At 36.1% G+C, this 18,141-nt stretch overlaps 1 protein-coding gene across 3 annotated transcripts in view; it reads right to left on the bottom strand.

Moving 5' to 3' along the window:
* Positions 1 to 18,141, bottom strand: part of ING3 (inhibitor of growth family member 3) — a 50,787-nt gene that overhangs the window by 28,563 nt on the left and 4,083 nt on the right. For all 3 annotated transcript variants that reach the window (XM_069087082.1, XM_069087083.1, XM_069087084.1), the window contains one exon: positions 14,865 to 14,930. In XM_069087082.1, coding sequence (XP_068943183.1) covers positions 14,865 to 14,930 — 66 coding nt within the window. The remainder of the gene's footprint in view (positions 1 to 14,864; positions 14,931 to 18,141) is intronic.

The raw sequence follows: 18,141 nt of genomic DNA, 5'->3' as shown, positions 1-18,141 counted from the left end.
GTAGCAATCTCAATAGGGCTTATTTTCGGGGGAGGGTTTATTTTAGAAGAATCTTACACAGTAAGGGGAGGGCTTATTTTCGGGATAGGTCTTATTATCGGGGAAACACGGTACAAAAAGGTCAAAGAGGATGAATACTGATAAAAAGCCATTGGAACCAGCAATCAAGAGGTCACTGGAGATTTTAAAGAGAGTATATAATTTCTTTAAGATAGTGAAGATTAAAATCAGTTTGCAGGAGTATGGGGTGAGGGATGAAGTAAAGGTAGTGAATCTACAGACTATTCTTTTAAAATGTTTTACTGATACCTTTTGTCTTTATATCCTAGACATTTCCAACCAAACTCCAGACTGAGCCCTCCCTAGTGACAAAGAAAAAATATTAATCAAAAATATCTGATACAGAAATCTTATCTAACAATGAATATAAGACACAATCCTAACTACCTCTCTGCCAGTTTAATTATCTGAAGTCATGAAGCTAGTATGTATTACAAATTGGATGTCCTGGCTTCAAAGCTGACTCCTTATCTATGAGGCAATGCTATCCCTTTTTTTTTTGTTTTGTTTTTTAAGTATTCATATACCATAGTTTGATTCAACTATTCCCCAAAAGATGTATACTTAGATTGTTTCTGGTTTTTGCCTTTTACAAAGAGTGTGCTATTAATATTTTGGCATATGTTGGATGTTTGTTTCTTTCCTTGACTATCTTGAGGTATATGACCAGTAGTGGGATTTCTAAAGCAAAGAAAATGGAGAGTTTAATCACTTTTCTTGCATAATTCCCAATCAAAATTCAGGATGGTTGGGTCAACTTACATTAACAGTGCCTAAGTGTGCCAATCTTCCCACAGTCCATAAACACTATTTCCATCTTTTGTCTTCTTTGCCAATTTGCCTATTATGATTGTGAAGTGAAAGAGCTGTTTTAATATGAATTTCTCTTACTATAAGTAATTTGGTGTACTATTTTCAGATGGTCATTTACAGCTTGCAAATCTTTTGAAAACTGTTCATATCCTTTAACTAATTATGAATTAAGCATTTTTGGTGCTAAATTTTTTTGTCCTTCCCCTGTATATTAGCTTTTGTCAGTGATATCTGATGCCAGTTACTCTTTGCAGAGGTTTAGCAGAGACAGGAAGAAGAGAAAAACATCAATCAGGTTTGTTTGTATGTTTGTTTTAGAATAGGAGATATTTGAGTATGTTTTGTAGACAGAAAGGAAGGAGTCAGAGCAAGAGAATGACTGAATAAATAAAGTCCTAGAAGAGATGGAGTATGGGAATAGGATCAAGAGTCAGAGATGAACAGAACACATCTCCAATGTTAAACCTGAACCCTTCCTCACAAGAACTATTTAAGATACCTATCCATCCATCTACCTTCCTACCTATCTATGCTCTGAGCAACCTCCTTTCTCTCAAAGAATCATACAACCGAAATGCTATATAATGAAGGAGCTATTTTCTCTTGTAAGCCTAAGAGCCAAGATGAAAACTTATTACCTTCTAAGTTTTCAAGAAAATCTTAAAAGTTAAAAGTAGTTATTTATCTTGCCTTTTTAAGATATAAATTTTTTTAGAAGGAAGACCAAGTTTTTATCAATTCTGCACATACCTCGCACACTGAGAATTCAATAAGTATATACTCAATAAGATGCATCACAATAATATTTTATTTATGTGAATATTTCTAAAATTCTATTAGCTATTGTCAAACACAGAAAGGGAAGGGCAATAACAACTAGTATAATGGCAAACACACAGTGAGTACTTAATAAATTCTTGTTATTGATAATGATGAAAGTTCCAATACTGGATAACGATTAAGGTAAATGGCAGTACCCAAGTGATCACTCACTGCAATTCTAAATCCATGATATGAAAAAAAAAACTTAACCATGTACCAATATTATTGATTATTTTATTAAACTATTTCCTTGAAAAGAATTCCTTAAGAAACTTTCATTTCACTTGTTCTTCTTATTTAAAATCTAATATTTACAAATATCTTCTTACTTGATCCTCACAACACCTCTGGGAGATGGGTGCCATTATTATTCCATTTTATAATTGATGAAAATGAGGCAAATAACATTAAGTGATTTACTTATGGTCACATAGCTAGTAAAAGGTTAGATCTGAACTCATGTCTTCCTGACTCCAGGCTCTATCCACTGTCCCACTTAGCTGGCTACTTACATAAAAAAACTTTAAGGTATAAGGGAAAGAACAGTAGCTTTGTAGTCAAAAGGCCTGGGTTTGAATCCTCCCTTGGCTGCTACCTGTGTGATCTAGATAAAGTCATTTAATCTAAACCTCAGTTTCTTCATTTATAAAATAGAGAGTTTGAATTAGATGACTTCCAAGGCCCTTTCTTCTCCACTAATTAATGTGAGAGTTACATACTAAGGCCATAACTAAAAGTGAAGTTAAACTAAACATGAATCAATATTAACTTTGTTATTGAAGCACTCCAATGTCACAGCTACCTAGTGGCTTCAGAAATTGGCTACTCATTGAATAATACCAACTATGGTGAATTGACCTAGGTCAGAGTAGTGAAAGCCTTATGGATAACAATCATATACATCCTTGTGTTCTTATCCTCTGTAATCAACTAAAAAACTGACCCCTCTCTATGCAAAGCCCTCTAAATAAATATGCTTTCCCATGACAAGCATATATAGCTAGTGAAATATAAAGAACTCTTATAGTATTAATGAATTTGGAACTGAGAAGGAAACTTTCATGGGTAATATTCAAACTTTTTCTCTTCAGCATCTCAAAGTCTTTACCACTTGGCAATATCTGTTATCTCCAGGCTGAGTACACATTACTCTCCTTCATGCACTCTGTTTTAGTCAAAATGGCCCCATCCATATACATCGTTACATCTCCTACATCCGGTCTTTGTAAACGCTCCTCTGCCCATCTCTCTCCCATGCCTGGATATTTACGACCTCACATCTAACTATCAGAACCCCTGCTTTCCTTCAGAGCTCAGTTAATATGCCACCTCCTTCAAGAAGGCTTTTCCTGATTTCTCTAGCTATAAGTTCCCACTTCCATTCATGAGTATTAAATTCATACATATTTTCCTTCCCTGTGAACAGTCAGCTCCTTGAGGGAAGGAACTCATTCATTTCCTATATCCTCAGTGTATAGAATAGGGCTTGGCACATATAAGAATTTAATAAATAGGGGAGGCCAGGTAGCACAGCAAGTAAGAGCACCGGCTCCAGTGTTGAGAAGACCTGGAGATCGAATCCCGGGCTCAGATACTTAGCACCCACCCAGAAACACCTGACCGTGTAACCTTGAGCAAGTTACTTAACCCCAATTGCTTAGGGGTGGCCAGGTGGCTCAGCGAGTAAGAGTACTGGCTCCAGTGTTGGGACGACCTGGAGATCGAATCCCAGGCTCAGACACTCAGCACCACACCCAGAAATAACTGGCCGTGTAACCTTGAGCAAGTTACTTAACCCCGATTGCTTAAAAAAAAAAAAAAGAATTTAATAAATAGTTGTTGTGGTTGATTGATTAAATATTAACAGAACAAAGACTCAAATTCAGGTAACCTGTATCCTGGATCACTATCAAGCACACTATGCCATAATGAAGTTGGGAAAGAATAGGTACCTCCAAGGCAGGGTGTTTTTTTTTTTTTAAGGAAGAAATTTCTATGATCAATAATTATGCCAAAAAATATTTTAATCTTTTATAGGATTCACAAGTACCACTCAATTAGGAAATGAAACAGCCGCATATTGATTTAGAAGCCACCAATTAACATTATCTATGATATACTGCATTTTTATTTATTTCATTAGACATTTCCCAGTTTCATTTTAATCCGATTCTGATGCATGGCCCAAAGAACCCCAAGTTTAACATTTCTGTTATAGAGAACTGAAAGCTGGTCCTGGGTTCATACAGACAAGATATATATTCATGGACAAGTCACTTAACCTCTTACTGTCCCCAGGTGACCTTGAAGACTATAAGTCAAGGATGAGTTGCTGATCTGCACTGGTGCAGGAAACTGTTATACTAGGGAAATCACAAGTGCAGACCAAAAACAAAGAGAAAAGAAAAGAAAAAGTGAAGAGCAAGGGGAGATACAAAGAGATGGTTCTTAATTTTCATGAAGCTTACTGTCTAGTATGGAATATGAAACATACAGTATAAAATAATGCATAGCAGGGTACTAAGTATTTAGGTCTGAAGGGGAAGGGGTCATGGAATAGATACAGTTTATCTAGGCTTTGAAGGATGCATAAGACTTCAACAGATAGAAGAGATGAGGGGGGGCGGCCAGGTGGCACAGTGAGTAAGAGTGCCAGCCCCGAGGTTGGGAGACCTGGGATCAGTTCCGGCCTCAGATACTTTGCACCCACACACACAAAAAAACTGGTCGTGTAACCTTGAGCAAGTTACTTAACCCTGATTGCTTTAAAAAGAAGAAGAAGAAGAAGAGATGAGGGAAATCTTCCAGTAAAAAACTATATGATTATTACGACAATTGTGACACGTATATATAGACAATATATGATCATTATGACAAAAGATGGCTGTATATGTCTAGCTCAATTCTCATTCTCATTCCATGAAGTTGAAAAAATCAGTATTCCAACAGTGAAATAAGGCAATCTCATCTACATTATTACATACATGCTAACATCCCAAAAGATTCTTGTATGATACCTATTAGCAACAGCAGGACTTTAGTTGAACCCAACTGGGTTTAAGTAAGTCCTCTTATCCAGAAGAAAAGGATAAGTGAAAAAAGAAACCCTAGTTGGTCACCCTATATGGATTAAACAAAATTCCATTATAACTAGAAATGATTGTGATATAAAAACAAAAGATAGCAATTAAAAAATGTCTTCTGCTGGGTGCCATTTTAGAACCCTTGGAAACAATTAGAAATAGTTTCCCATGAAAATACTTTGTGATCAAAGGAGAAGAAGCTAAGGTAGAGGTTTCTTTTATAAATAGAAATCATGAAAACAGCCTTTACATGTTTGGATTATATTCAAAATGAATGAAAATGATTTACCTTTAGGTCTTCTTTTCAAGATCCTGAAAACAAATGTAACTAATGACCTTAAAAAAAAAAAAGGAGCAGCCAGGCATAGCGGCACTCATGTGTAATCCCTGCTTTGGGCAGGCTGAGGCAGTGATCAGAGGTCTGAGCTGCTGGGTGCTAAGCTGATGAGGTGTCTGCACTAAGTCCAGCACTGATACAATGAGAGGTGTAGGAGAGAGGCACAAGGCTAGGCTGCCTAAGCATAAGCACTCCTCAGGTCAGACACACAGCAGGTCAAAAACAATGAACAATGGGATTAGGTCCATGAATGACTGCTGTGCTTCCAGTTAAGAGAGACAGAGACCCAATCTCAAATACGTGTGTGAGGAAAATCAAAATAATGACATATGCTATATTTATTTAAACTGAGGATCAAATGATGGATTCTCAAAGTTAAATGTAATCTATGTAATGATGTATTATTCATCCTGGAAATAGTCAAGGATCTATAAAGAAATTTAATCAAATATATATTATATATAAAGAAGTATAGTCAAGGATCTGTAAAGAAGTATATTCAAGTATTATTGGGAATAGTAAGAGATTGTTAAAAGTATTCAAACATTAACTAAAAGTTTGAATTATGTAAGATTATATAAATCAACTTTATTAGGTATTATAGTCTATTACATTCTCATGACAATGACATGTGGCAGAAAAGTACAAATAAACATTCAATGACTGTGAGTTATAGGTTCCTAGAAGGGTGGCATTTTAAAAAATGGCTCTTGTCCAGGTTAACCATATTTTCCTAAGACAAGTACTGAATTTGTTGGTAAGATTTTCTGTACTGGTACTTCAAAATTTCTTTATTTACTATCATTCTACTATCAAATTCTATACTTATGCAGTGAGACTAGTACAATGGCAGGTTAAAAGGCAAAAAGACTACTGCTGCTTTATTAAAATAGAAGAAAACAGCTTCAGTTAAGACAAGAAAAAAGAACACCATAGTAAATGAGGAAAGAAGGCTTAAACATTCAGATGGAGGTCTAACATTTAGAGAAATCATATAACAACAAATTTCTAAAGTCTAACAATAATGAGTATACTACTAAAACTGTGTTTATTAAAGAAAAAATACTTTGTAATCAAATATTAAGCATAAAGTACAAATATCAATAGACAGCAACCCAAATCAAAAAATGGAAGAAAAAGTGAGAAAAAGAATGTTACAGATTTCCATTATTATTTGATAGGTAGTCATTGGTTGATAGGTGGTCTCTGGGAACCTACATTCTACCTTCCAGGAGTATGAGCTTGGGCCTGAGAACTTTATTCTGTATCACAGCTAATGCGGGGAAGAAGATTTTTCATGGATCACAGAACACTTGTATAGGTCCAAGAAAGGTAAAAAATCTCCATTATGATTTCATGCCCCTAAGGTCTTTTCAAGGTAAAATAATCTTAGAAGGGGTAGTAAAGATAAGTTACTCCAACACTCTCATTTAAGAAATGAGGAAACTGTGGTTCTGAAAAATTAAATGACTTGCTAAGTGGGAGTTTATAAATAAATGGGAGAACTAGGATTTGAACTCAGGCCTTTTGATTCCAGGACTATTCAAACTATAACAAACTATAACAATTGCTTCTTCTGGTCCAGACTCGAAGCCTAATTACAGTGGGGCATTTTAAGCTTTGGAGCTACACAGAGATATACTTGCCACATATGTGAGCAGAAGGAACTTTACCATCAGTCCCTCAACTACAATTAAATGTGCCATCCTTCCAAATTTAATGATACAGAGGGATTGTTTAAGACTCTTAATAAAGTACACATTTTAAATTATTTTTTGGCTAGTGAGGATGAACTTTTCCTAATCTGATCATACTCCTTTAATATTGCTCTTTTGTGAACTATGGGACAACTTGAAAGAAGGCAGAACAGTGTGATATATAAATGTCTGTGGTTATAGAATGGAATGAAATTAAAAGTAACTCTTAGAACAAGTTTGAAAATTGGACCGGCAATTTCATTGATAAAGGGAATTTCCAGGTTAAAAATCCCCTCTACCAAGATAAGTGTGTATCTTCTCTTCAACTTACAGTCTTATAGAGTTACCTGGGCCACTGAGACATTAAGTGACTTGCCAAGGGTGACACATTCAGCATATCAGAGGGGGGAACTTGAACCCAAATATTCTTGATTCCAAGACCAGGTCTCTGTCCTCTACACCATACTGTCTACTCAACAATAACATAACACAACACACACACACACACACACACACACACACACACACAAGTCATACTATGCCATTAGAGTAAATTTTATTCAAATGTTCATAAAACATTAATTATGCATATACAGCAGTAAATGTAACTAGTGTGGGTTATTGGCTAAATGACGCATGAATATATATTTTTTGCATTTACATGATATCTTTCAACCAAGGAGTTCAATGCATTTAAAAAACACTTAGTTAATGGATAGCAATTTGCACAACCTCCATGAGGCAAACAGAAAGCATTCAAGAAAGTAATAATAACCTCCTTACATTTCAACTCTCTCACTCATAAAGCATAAGAATATTTTAAGCTGTTTGAACTCTAAGTTATAAATAGAGGACTTTAATTTTTGTATCTTTTAATATGTTATTTGTAAAGAATGTTACTTAAATGCATTAACACTGATGTTCCAGGGAGCACAACTAATTTGATATGGTAAAACCATTTAATTAATTCTCTACTATGTTATTCCTTTCCTTAAATTCTGAATTACTTGTATGTCAATTGAAATCCTTATTTTCTAACAAGAAAATATTAAATACCACCACTAAGTTATTGCAGTGTGGTACAGTGGAAAGGGTAGGTACTAGATTATGAATCAATGTCAATTTAAGAGCCACACAAAGCAATGTCACATTATTTTATAGTCATCCTTCATTTTTTTGGCACAAAAAGAAATCGCCTGACTTGGTCACTCACCTTATTCATAAGACTTTGTTCCAAATGTCTTTTTAGTTGTTTCTATAAAGCAAATCTAACCTTTAAAAGATGTGCTAACCTGAAGATATTTTTAAGATGTGCCACAGCCTCTAAAGACAATTCCAATGAATTCCAAAAATATTTTGAGCAACAATATGACAAAATTCATTTGAATGTTTACATTCTGGTATATTTGTGAAAAATTAATCATATTACATTAGTCACATTCCTATCAATATCAAACTTGACATGCTGAATAAAAGAAAATGAATGAAAAGGCAATTAAGCACTTACAATATACCAGGCACTGTGCCTTAGCACTTACGCTGCAAATACAAATATAAAAACAAGATAGCCCCTACTCTCAAAAAGCTTCCACTCAAAAAGAGGAAGACAACATGCAGAAGGGTGCAGGGTAATTTGGTGAAGGAAGACACAGGAAAAGTGAGTTGAATCCTATGATAATTGAGTGATATGTCCTTTCCAGGAATGGCAGTGCTGATTTGATTACTATTACTGAAAGAAGGTGGATGGAGGAGGGGGTAGGAGAATGTATTGGGTTAGGAAGTGAAAGGAGCAAGGAATGAAGATAGCCAGGAAGAATCGTCAAGGGTCTGGGTTGGAATGTTTACAATGAACACTCACAAATCATATTACATATCATATAATAGAATACATATAGAGATATATGTACATACATATATATACACACAGCCATTGGTGGTGGAAAAGTCTAAATCAGTGCCTATGTATGCAAAGTTATCAGGATGATTTCTCACAAACAAGCACTGATTTTGATTCTCCCCTTACCGATGACAGAAATACTCTCCCATGTCCAATACTCAAAAATCTTGAGGGTCAGAATTCTTCTACTTGTTCTCTGACCTTACTCTGCTGTCAAATGTTGCTGATTCTGTCAGTAGTAGCTCTTGAATCCATCCCATTCCATATTTTCAATAGTTATCATATTAACCCTGGCCTAATTCCTAGATTACATGCTTGGCCTTGTGACCTAATGCCTAGATTCATCAAGTTCTCTTGCAGGTCACCCTGACACAGAGCTCTTAATACCATAATCAGTTCTCTATGTAAATGCTAAAATTAGTAGCCTCAAGTACCATTTTCATATCAAATCGCTCCAAGAAATTTTAGGGGCTTGTTGATGTCATAAAAAATAATCACACAGAATCACACAGACATTAAATTGAATAACAGCATTACCCCAACTAGTGTCAATTCCAAATGTAAAGATGAAACAGCTTTCCTCTATTTTTATATGCTTGATTATCTGAGAGTTAAGTTGTCAATTTAAGGATTTCTGTTTCAATTTAAGGATTTCTTTTTTCATTGAGGTAATTCTAATAACTAACATCTGAAATTTCCCTTTCCACATACAATTTGTAAATTTCCATAATAAACAGACACAGGACAAAGTCTAGACTTGTGAATCTCATTTATCAAATGGAACTAACTCCCCTAAGTGAGGGAAATCCTTTACCAATGAAGATCAGTACCTACTCTGCAATTTACAGTCTTAGAGAGTTACTAGAGTACTGGGAGGCTAACTAAAGAATCTAGGCTTAAAGACCTCAAAATGGTTTAATGTTATAGGTAACATAAGAAATAATGGTAACATAATAATTATGCTTTCTGTATCTCTTTTTTTTCACTGAAGTCCCACACCACATGATGGTGTGGTACGCTTGAGTCTCAGTAGCTGTGCCAACTAACTATATGCCCTGGAAGGTTCTACCAAGAACCCAATGATAGACTGTGTCCTTCAAGGACCACAGCAGCTAAGTCTAAGTTTGGAGATACTTGTCACCAGTTGGATATCAGGCAATACAATATTGGTGGCCACATCAACTCATGAAAACCATCTTCTAAGATATGGAAGGGATGCAATCTGTATTAGTAGAGGGAATAACCACACTGACGAAATCATGGATTTGTTATTCCTTTAAAAGTAAATTCATACAGGCAGATATTTCTTGGTTTAACATGTCCATGCAACAGCTAATCCACCAAGGATATACATAATTAACAGTTCTAATTAAATACTGCTAAAATGCTTAAGAATAAAAACATTACAAATTCAGTCATTCATCAAACATTTACTAAATACCTACTATGTACTAGATCCATGCTAGGTGTTAAGCAAACAGAAAAAAAGCAAAAAAGGTTTAAGAGTCAAAGAACTGATATGCTGGGAGGACAATTACTTGTTGCTGTTGTTCATTTGTTTCCCTTGTGTCTGACTCTTTGTAACCCTACTTGGGGGTCACTTTCTTGTCAAAGATATTGGAGTGGTTTTGCCACTCCAGGTCATTTTACAGATGAGGAACTGAGGCAAACAAGATTAAGTGACTTGCTCAGGGTCACACAGCTAGCAAATGTCTGAGACCAGAATGGAACTCAGGAAGATGAATCTTCCTGACTTCAGGCTCAGCATTCTATTATCCACTGTGCCACTTAGCTACCCAAAACAATATTCATATATTAGTAAAAACAAATACAAACACACAGAAAAAAACATAATGGGAGGGAATGCTAGCAAAGCAAGTGGAGAAGTAAAGAGAGATCTTTAGATAAGAGGTGGAGCTTGAGTTTAACTTTGAAGATAGGGATTCTAAGAAGCAAAGGTGAAGAGGAAGCACAAATGCCTGGTAGACAGCAAGTGCTTAATAAATGTTTATTGACTGACGGACATTTCAAGCACAGGTGCAGCCCATGCAAAGGCACAGAGATAGGAGAGGGAATGTCATATAAGGTAAAAAGCAAACATATTAGACTGGCTGGTGTAGAGGGGAGTAATGAATAATAAACCTGAAAAGGTAAGGTGAATACAGGGATTAAAATGCCAAACTGAGGAGTCTGTGTTTTATCCTAGCAGCACTTGGGCTCCACTGGAACTTTCTGAGCAGGCAAGTAACATGACCAAACCTGTGTTTCAGGAATACCAATTTGGCAGCTGTGCATAAGATGGATTGAAAAGGGAAGAGACTAGAGAACTGGGAGACCAATTAGGCTGCTAATGCAATATTCCAGGTGAGAGATGATGAGGGCCTAAAATTGGCTATGTAAGTTAAGGGAAAGGGATGGTTGTGAGGCACAGAGAAGCAGAATTTAAAAGACTAAAAAACTGACTGGGTATTCTGTGAGGGAAATTGAGGTGCTGAGGATAACTTCTTGGTTGCAAACTTGAGTTACTGGAAAGATGATGTTACCCAAGACAGAAATAGGCAAATTAAGAAGAGGATTGAATTTTGGGGGAAATAAAAAGAATTCTGTTTTGGACATGCTAAGTTTAAAATACTAAGCAGACATATTGATGAAAATCCCTAATAGACAATTGGTGATACCGGGCTGGAACTTAAGTGAGGTAGAGATCTTCAAGTCATCTGAACAGAGATGATAAACTGAACCTAAAGGATCTGATGAGATCATTGGAAGTATGTAGAGAGAAAAGAAGGGCAAAGCTCTGGGTGACATCTAAGGCTGGTGATAGGAAATGACAATAATCCAGCCAAGAGGATTTGAAGAGGCAGCAAAAGAGGTAGGAGAACTAAGAAGTGTCATAAAACTCCAGAAAGGACAGAGTATTAGGAGGACAAGGTAGTCCTTGTCCTAATATACTGCAGAAAGATCACAGAGGAAGAAGATTGAGCAAAAGCAGGTGGATTGGCAATTAAGAAATTATTGGCTACTCTGGAGAAAGCAGTATAATAAACGCAGACATAAGATGAGAAGCCAAATGACAAGGAACTAAGAGGTGAGAGGAGATGAAGTTGAAGCAATGAATATAGAAGGCTTTTTCTAGGAGTTTAGCTAAGAAAGGAAGATATAAGATGATGGCTTAAAAGGAATGGTGCAGTGAAGTAAAAGGTTGTTTGTTTTTAAAGGATGAGGGAGACCTGGCATGTTTACAGGAAATGGGGAAGGCTTCAGTAGACAGGGAGAGAAAAGGTGAGAGAGACAGAAGGGATGATTGTAGGAGTAAACTGCTGGAATATCACAGGTTCATTGCTCTAGAGCTGGCACAAACCTGAGAGGACATCTAGCTAAGGCATTTTACTGGCAAAGAAACTGAGGCTCAGTGAGGTTAAGTGACTTGCCCAAGATCACACTGGTGGTAAATATCAGAGAAAGAATTTGAAAGTAGGTCCTCTGACTGCAATAATAATCTACCTACCAAACAAAACAACAACAAAAAAGATGATGTTTTGAGACTGAAGGTTTTGAGATGCAAAAGAGAGGAAAAGAAGGACCTCCTCATGAACAGTCTCTATGTGCTTTGTAAAGTGTTTTCTATGCTGACAGTGAGATGGTAGTATGAGGTGTAAAGAGAAGAGAAAATCTGAAATAGCCACCATGGGGAGGGAGTTAATTAGCAAAGAACAAAAGGATTGCCTAGTGTCATTAAGGGCCCAAATGAAATTAAATCTAACGAAACTGTAGTAAACTTGTCATTTTATCTGTGTTGAAGACATAAGATGTTGGATATAAACCAAGGCTAGGCAAGGTAAGTGAGGCAACAGCATAAGAGGGCAAGTGATTCTAGGGAAGAGGATAATGTATGTTTGAAAAAGTTAAGTATGAAGATTTGGAAGGGAGCAAAGTGAAGCCACAGCTAGGGAATTGTCTTCAGAACCTAATAGTCCAGGATTGCCTGGAAGTTACGGAGAAAATAAAGAATAGGTTTAGTAGGAGTGAGGCACAGGGAAAGGTGAAAGGGTAAGAGGTTATGGTCAGATAGAGGAACTTTAGACTGCTGGACAGTGCAAGCAGAACAACTGGGATGATGAAATATAGAGTGAAGGGTATACTTGTGTAACTGAAGTAGTGAAGGTATAGCTCAGGGCAGTTAAGGAAGCTGATGAACTAGAAGGTTGAGATTTTTGAGGAAACATCAAAAAGCATACTAGTCTCCAAAAATAAGGGTAGGGATTGGACTAGACTGGAACTCAAGTACTGAATTGTTCAAGAAAGAAAGCAGAATGATCTGGGTACTGGTAGTTAGCTACCACAAAGAGTTAAATAGGGTGAACCTTAAAGAGAGGCTGCTTATAGATGACAGCAGAAGGAGTGTCTGGAAGTGGCAACAAGGAATCAAGAGTATACCTACTCTTCTACCTCATGGACCTCAGAGGCCACCTAGTCCTGCTCTTTCATTTTACAGATCAGGAAATTGAAGCCTTTAGGTAAAATAGGTTTCACAGGGCCACGTGTGTAGTAAGAATCAGAGCTGGAGTTCTTTCCAATATATATATACCATGATGCCTCACAAACCAGTGGGTCACTAAAGAGGGCATCCAGTCTTTAGTAACGAGGTAGCTTGTGTGTGTGTGTAGAAATGCAAGGAGCATAAGAGGAAAAAGTTCAAGACAATGCAGCATGTTACAGTGAAAAAAAAATCAGTCTCTGGAGATAACTGGGAACAAATAGCACCTCTGACATTTATCTTTGTGACTTCTGGCAAGTCAGAGCTTCCCTGGGACTCAGTTTCCTCACCTATAAAATGAAAGGATTGAACTAGATAGCCTCTGAGGTTCCTTCCAGTTGCAGATCTATGATCCTATGGAGGCAAGTGTGTTAATGAACAAATCAGAATTTCGGACAGTACAAAATGAGGATAGAGCTAAAAAGGCATGAAAGGAGTATGGGGTACATTAGATGGGGATAAAAGAATGAGAAGTAAGGGAGAGGTGGGAGAAGATAATAATGAGGTTAGAATACCTCATGACTGGGGTTCCCACCCTTAAGTACCACACAAATGGTAGAGGGTACCACAATGGAAATAGGGAGACTAGGCCTGGTAATGTAATCCAGTGTTGATGCTATGAGTAAGGATAGAGTAGAGATAGGGACAGAAAAGCCAGAGAAACTGCTTACAGTATAGGAAGACACTGACCCAGTTCCCATGATAATGGCTGCAAGGTGTATGCTTTCTAGGATGCTTGAGGTAGTATTTGTTGTCCTAGGTTCCACATAGGGCATTGGTCATTAAATGTGAAAGTCAGAAAGCAAAAAGTGAGGATATTATTTTGTTTTTTGTGACTTATTTTGTGACACAGGCAATAAGATATTATTTCTATTTTTTCCTTCACAGTTTTTAAAATGACTATAATAAGTATTCATGTGAAATGTTATGTCTATAATACTTTGTAAGAAAACCAAAAATGATGCTGAGAAAGCTTATTTCACTTCAAACACATTAAAGAAGGCAAACCCACTAATTTCAGATTATAGACATTAAAATAAAACTTAAAAATCAATTCTTGTTAAAACAGAAGTTTGCAGTCATAATAGTGTGCAGTCTGAATTTTTTCAGCAATTCAAACTCAAGGCAAAAACTTCAGCTGTTACCCTGTCGTTAATTCACACTACTATTTTTCAAAAAAGGAAATACTGACAGGTTTTCACTTATGAACACTTGACTCTCAGATGAACCATATTCAAGAATATGGAAGTTAGAGAGACCATATCAAAAAGTAGCCCACCACCACCAACACAGAAACAACTGCTCAATTCAGAAGAGCAGGTAAACGACTAATTTAGAGATACCTTGTTTTAAATAGATGTAGTTTGAAGAAATAAGGTTCTGATGCTCAAGATTACCCACCCATCCCTTAAAGGGATCCCTTCTTCACAGATGCCACTAGTAGGGGAAAATATGTCCCCAAGATCTAGAACCAGAAAGCTAAAAATATTATATAAAAATATTTTTAAAATATTATAAATGATGGACAAGCATAGCTGAAACACCATTAAACATTCAAGTATAAATCCAATCCATGAGTAAGTTTTAACTGGATACTACATCCTTTAATTTTACTTACCAAGTCATATATCTGGTTTGCCAACTGTACCTTCTCATCTGCATCTTCCAAAGCTTTATAATAATCCTGTGTGAAAATATGTTAATGTCAATAACAAACTTCAAAAATTAAAATGTGTTATTTCAAAGACAAAACTGATTTCATATAGCAGTGCTGTAATGGCAAGAACACTAGATTTGGGAGACAATACGGTACAGCTGAGAGAGTACTAGTTGTGGAATTTGGAAGACTTGAAATCAAATAATGCTCTTGAAATTTCTAGATACGTGACCAAAGACAAGTCACTTAATATCAGAGTCTCAATTTTATCCTCTGTAAAATGAGGATAATATATTGCCTCCTTCACACATTATGGACCTCAAATGAGATAACATGCCAGGTGCTTTACTAATCTTAAAGCACTAGATAAATGTCAGATATTGTCACTATTTTTTGGAGTTAGAGGACCTAGGTTTGAATCTTGCTTATGTGTATTATTTGTGTGATCCTGAGCAAGTCATTTAAACTCTAGCTGTCAGTTTCCTCAACTATAAAATGAAGATCTTGAGGGTCTCTAAGGTCACCTTCTGATTCTCAATCTATGATTCAATGGTTCATCAGTATGTAAATCAGCTCCAACATAATTTATCATGCAAACACTTCTGGTTCTAAATCTATGATCCAAAGGTTCATCAGTATATAAGTCAGCTCCAACATAACTTATCATGCAAACACTTAAAAGAAAATGTCAGTGTTCATTCAAAAGTAAATACAAGTAAATAAAAGTAAATACTCAGTATTCTAAATAACTAAGACTAGGAGTTCCTAAACCAATGAAATCCATAGACCAGGCCCTATCCTAATCCCTTAAAAAAGTTTACTGTGGAGAAATCTGTTCTTTGCTGTCTACAGTGAGGATGTGTCAGCTTTTCAAAGGTTTGCCTTATCAGCCTGAAGAGTTATGACCCCGGCTTAGCACTACGTTGCTACATGTTGACAAGGAGTCAAGTTCTTGGTGGAAACCTGCAAAGTGAACCTTTGTGAATGATAGGTGCAAATAATATTCCCCTAGATGATGCTTGTATAGTTCAACCACCTGAGGTAGTCAAACTGTTGCAGGATTATCAGAACTCCTATACTATCTGAGACTCTACTAGCCAAAGTGGTTGGTTCATTAAGAACTCATAAAAAAAATGCATTCTACAACATGCCAAAGAAGGTGACTTAAGATATAGAAGCACCGGCTCACAGAATGTCAGAACTAGAAGAAATAGTAGATGTCATCTGGTCCAGGGGATCTCAAAGTATGGTACATAGAGTCCTGAGGGTCCCTGAAACCCTTTCAGAGAGTCCATGAAGTCAAAACTATATTATTGCCCTATTAAATGTCTCCTTTTCCCAACTACATATCTGGAACAGGTCATATTTTCTTCCAACCAAAACAACATATCACAACAGATAGAATACAGATGGAGACTTGTGAATGCAGCTATCTTCTATTAAGTCAGATGCTTAAGGATATCTGCCAAAATATGTAAAACAATGCCACTCTTCTCATTGATATTTTTTTTGTTTTGGAAAATACTGCTATTTTTAGTAAAAATGTCATTTATGCTTATATTGGGGGGGAAGTTTTTGTTAATTTAATTAATACATATTTTTAAAAATGTATCAGCTTTAATTTGTAATAGGGTAGAGACTTTTATAACCCACTTAAACAAAAACTCTTTGGTGTCCTGCAACCAAAATGTTTAAAAACTGTTGATCTGATCCAACCCCTTTCAGCTGACAGATAAAGATACTTGAGGTTTGAAAAAGTTAAGTGGCTCACTCAAATTTAGTAGAACTAGTAAATTAGAGTTATAGGTATTATCCATTGGTTCTACTAGGATTTTACTTATTCTCCAAGTTCTAAGATTTCATTAAAAAAAAAACTTTTAAAAAAAGGGGTTTGACAGGTGAGATGAGGAAGAAAGAACTGAAATCTTCATAATTTGGGGAAAAGTTCTGAAGAAAAATATGTATAAAGTTAAAATTTCAAACTGAACCTCAATTTGAGGTTCAAATAAGGCTAAAAAGGACTATTTTATCTATTGAATGCTTAATATCATGATTAAAAGCTGATATAAGAGTACATTTAAATATTTAGCCTTTAAGAAACAATACAGGGGCAGCCAGGTAGCACAGTGAGTAAGAGCACCGGCCCCAGAGTCAGGATGACCTGGGATCGAATCCGGGCTCAGATACTTACCACCACACCCAGAAAAGAAATAACTGGCCATGTAACCTTGAGCAAGTTACTTAACCCCAACTGCTTTAAAAAAAAAAACATTACAGAAAATGCTACTTTCACTAATATTAAAAGAGTAAGTTCATCTTCAATTTCTAGCTCTCCTTAGCTATCCTATATTTGTAAAATCACAAAATCACAGTTTGATCCACACAATTCAACCATCAGATTGCTATTCAGAACAAATTAAATTCAGGAAAACATGGTTAATTTTTATGTCATGCAGCCTTATTCTCCAAACACCCTGCCATCAGACTTCAGCAGAGGCTGATGGTTCTAATTATCTTTGGGATAAAGATCTTCATGACTTCAGGTATCCCTAGAACCTAAATTAGTTCTGCTCCACTCCTAAATCTGGTAGACTGTCAGGAATATGATGTGGTCCTGGTTCTGTTCTTAATTTTTGTTCCTTAGGGCCCTATGGAATATAACCAAGCTTAGGTCAATAGTGTACCTGTTGAAAAAAAGCTTTGGTTCAGCACAGGGGACTAGGCTACCATTCTCGGGAGTTCACAATTAGCTAGGGTTCAAGGAATCCTTCAGTCTAGGATCCAGTAAATGTCATATTAGATATCTGGCAATGTAAGGGGTGTGCCACAAGTCCTGGGGATTTTTCATCCAGGTTACATCATAACAAAACTGCAGGGTCTATTTTACATCCTCTTAAGGTAAAGGCAATTGATTACATATCATACAAGAAACATCTCATCAATGACCTATGTTGAAATGGCACAGATTGAAGTGAGAGGAAAGTATTCTTTTAAATATATTAATTTATGAAGAAAAGAGGAACCAATTCATTTTTATAATTCTACAACTTTCAAATGAAAAGACACAACTTTCAATGAAAGAAAAATTACATCATGAAGAAAACATTTCAATTACTGTAACTCCTTTTGTTGAAGTTGTCATACTCTAGAAGGTCTAAATTTGTCCAGAATCATATAACAGCCCAACAATTACTTCCCTTAATTAAAAAAAAAAATTAAAATGACAATCTTCCTCAGT

Source organism: Petaurus breviceps, unplaced genomic scaffold, assembly GCF_028583685.1.
Source record: "Petaurus breviceps papuanus isolate PSGF00001 unplaced genomic scaffold, PetGlider_PUasm1.0 181, whole genome shotgun sequence".
NCBI lineage: Eukaryota > Metazoa > Chordata > Mammalia > Diprotodontia > Petauridae > Petaurus > Petaurus breviceps.
This window is presented reverse-complemented; position numbering and strand designations above follow the sequence as displayed.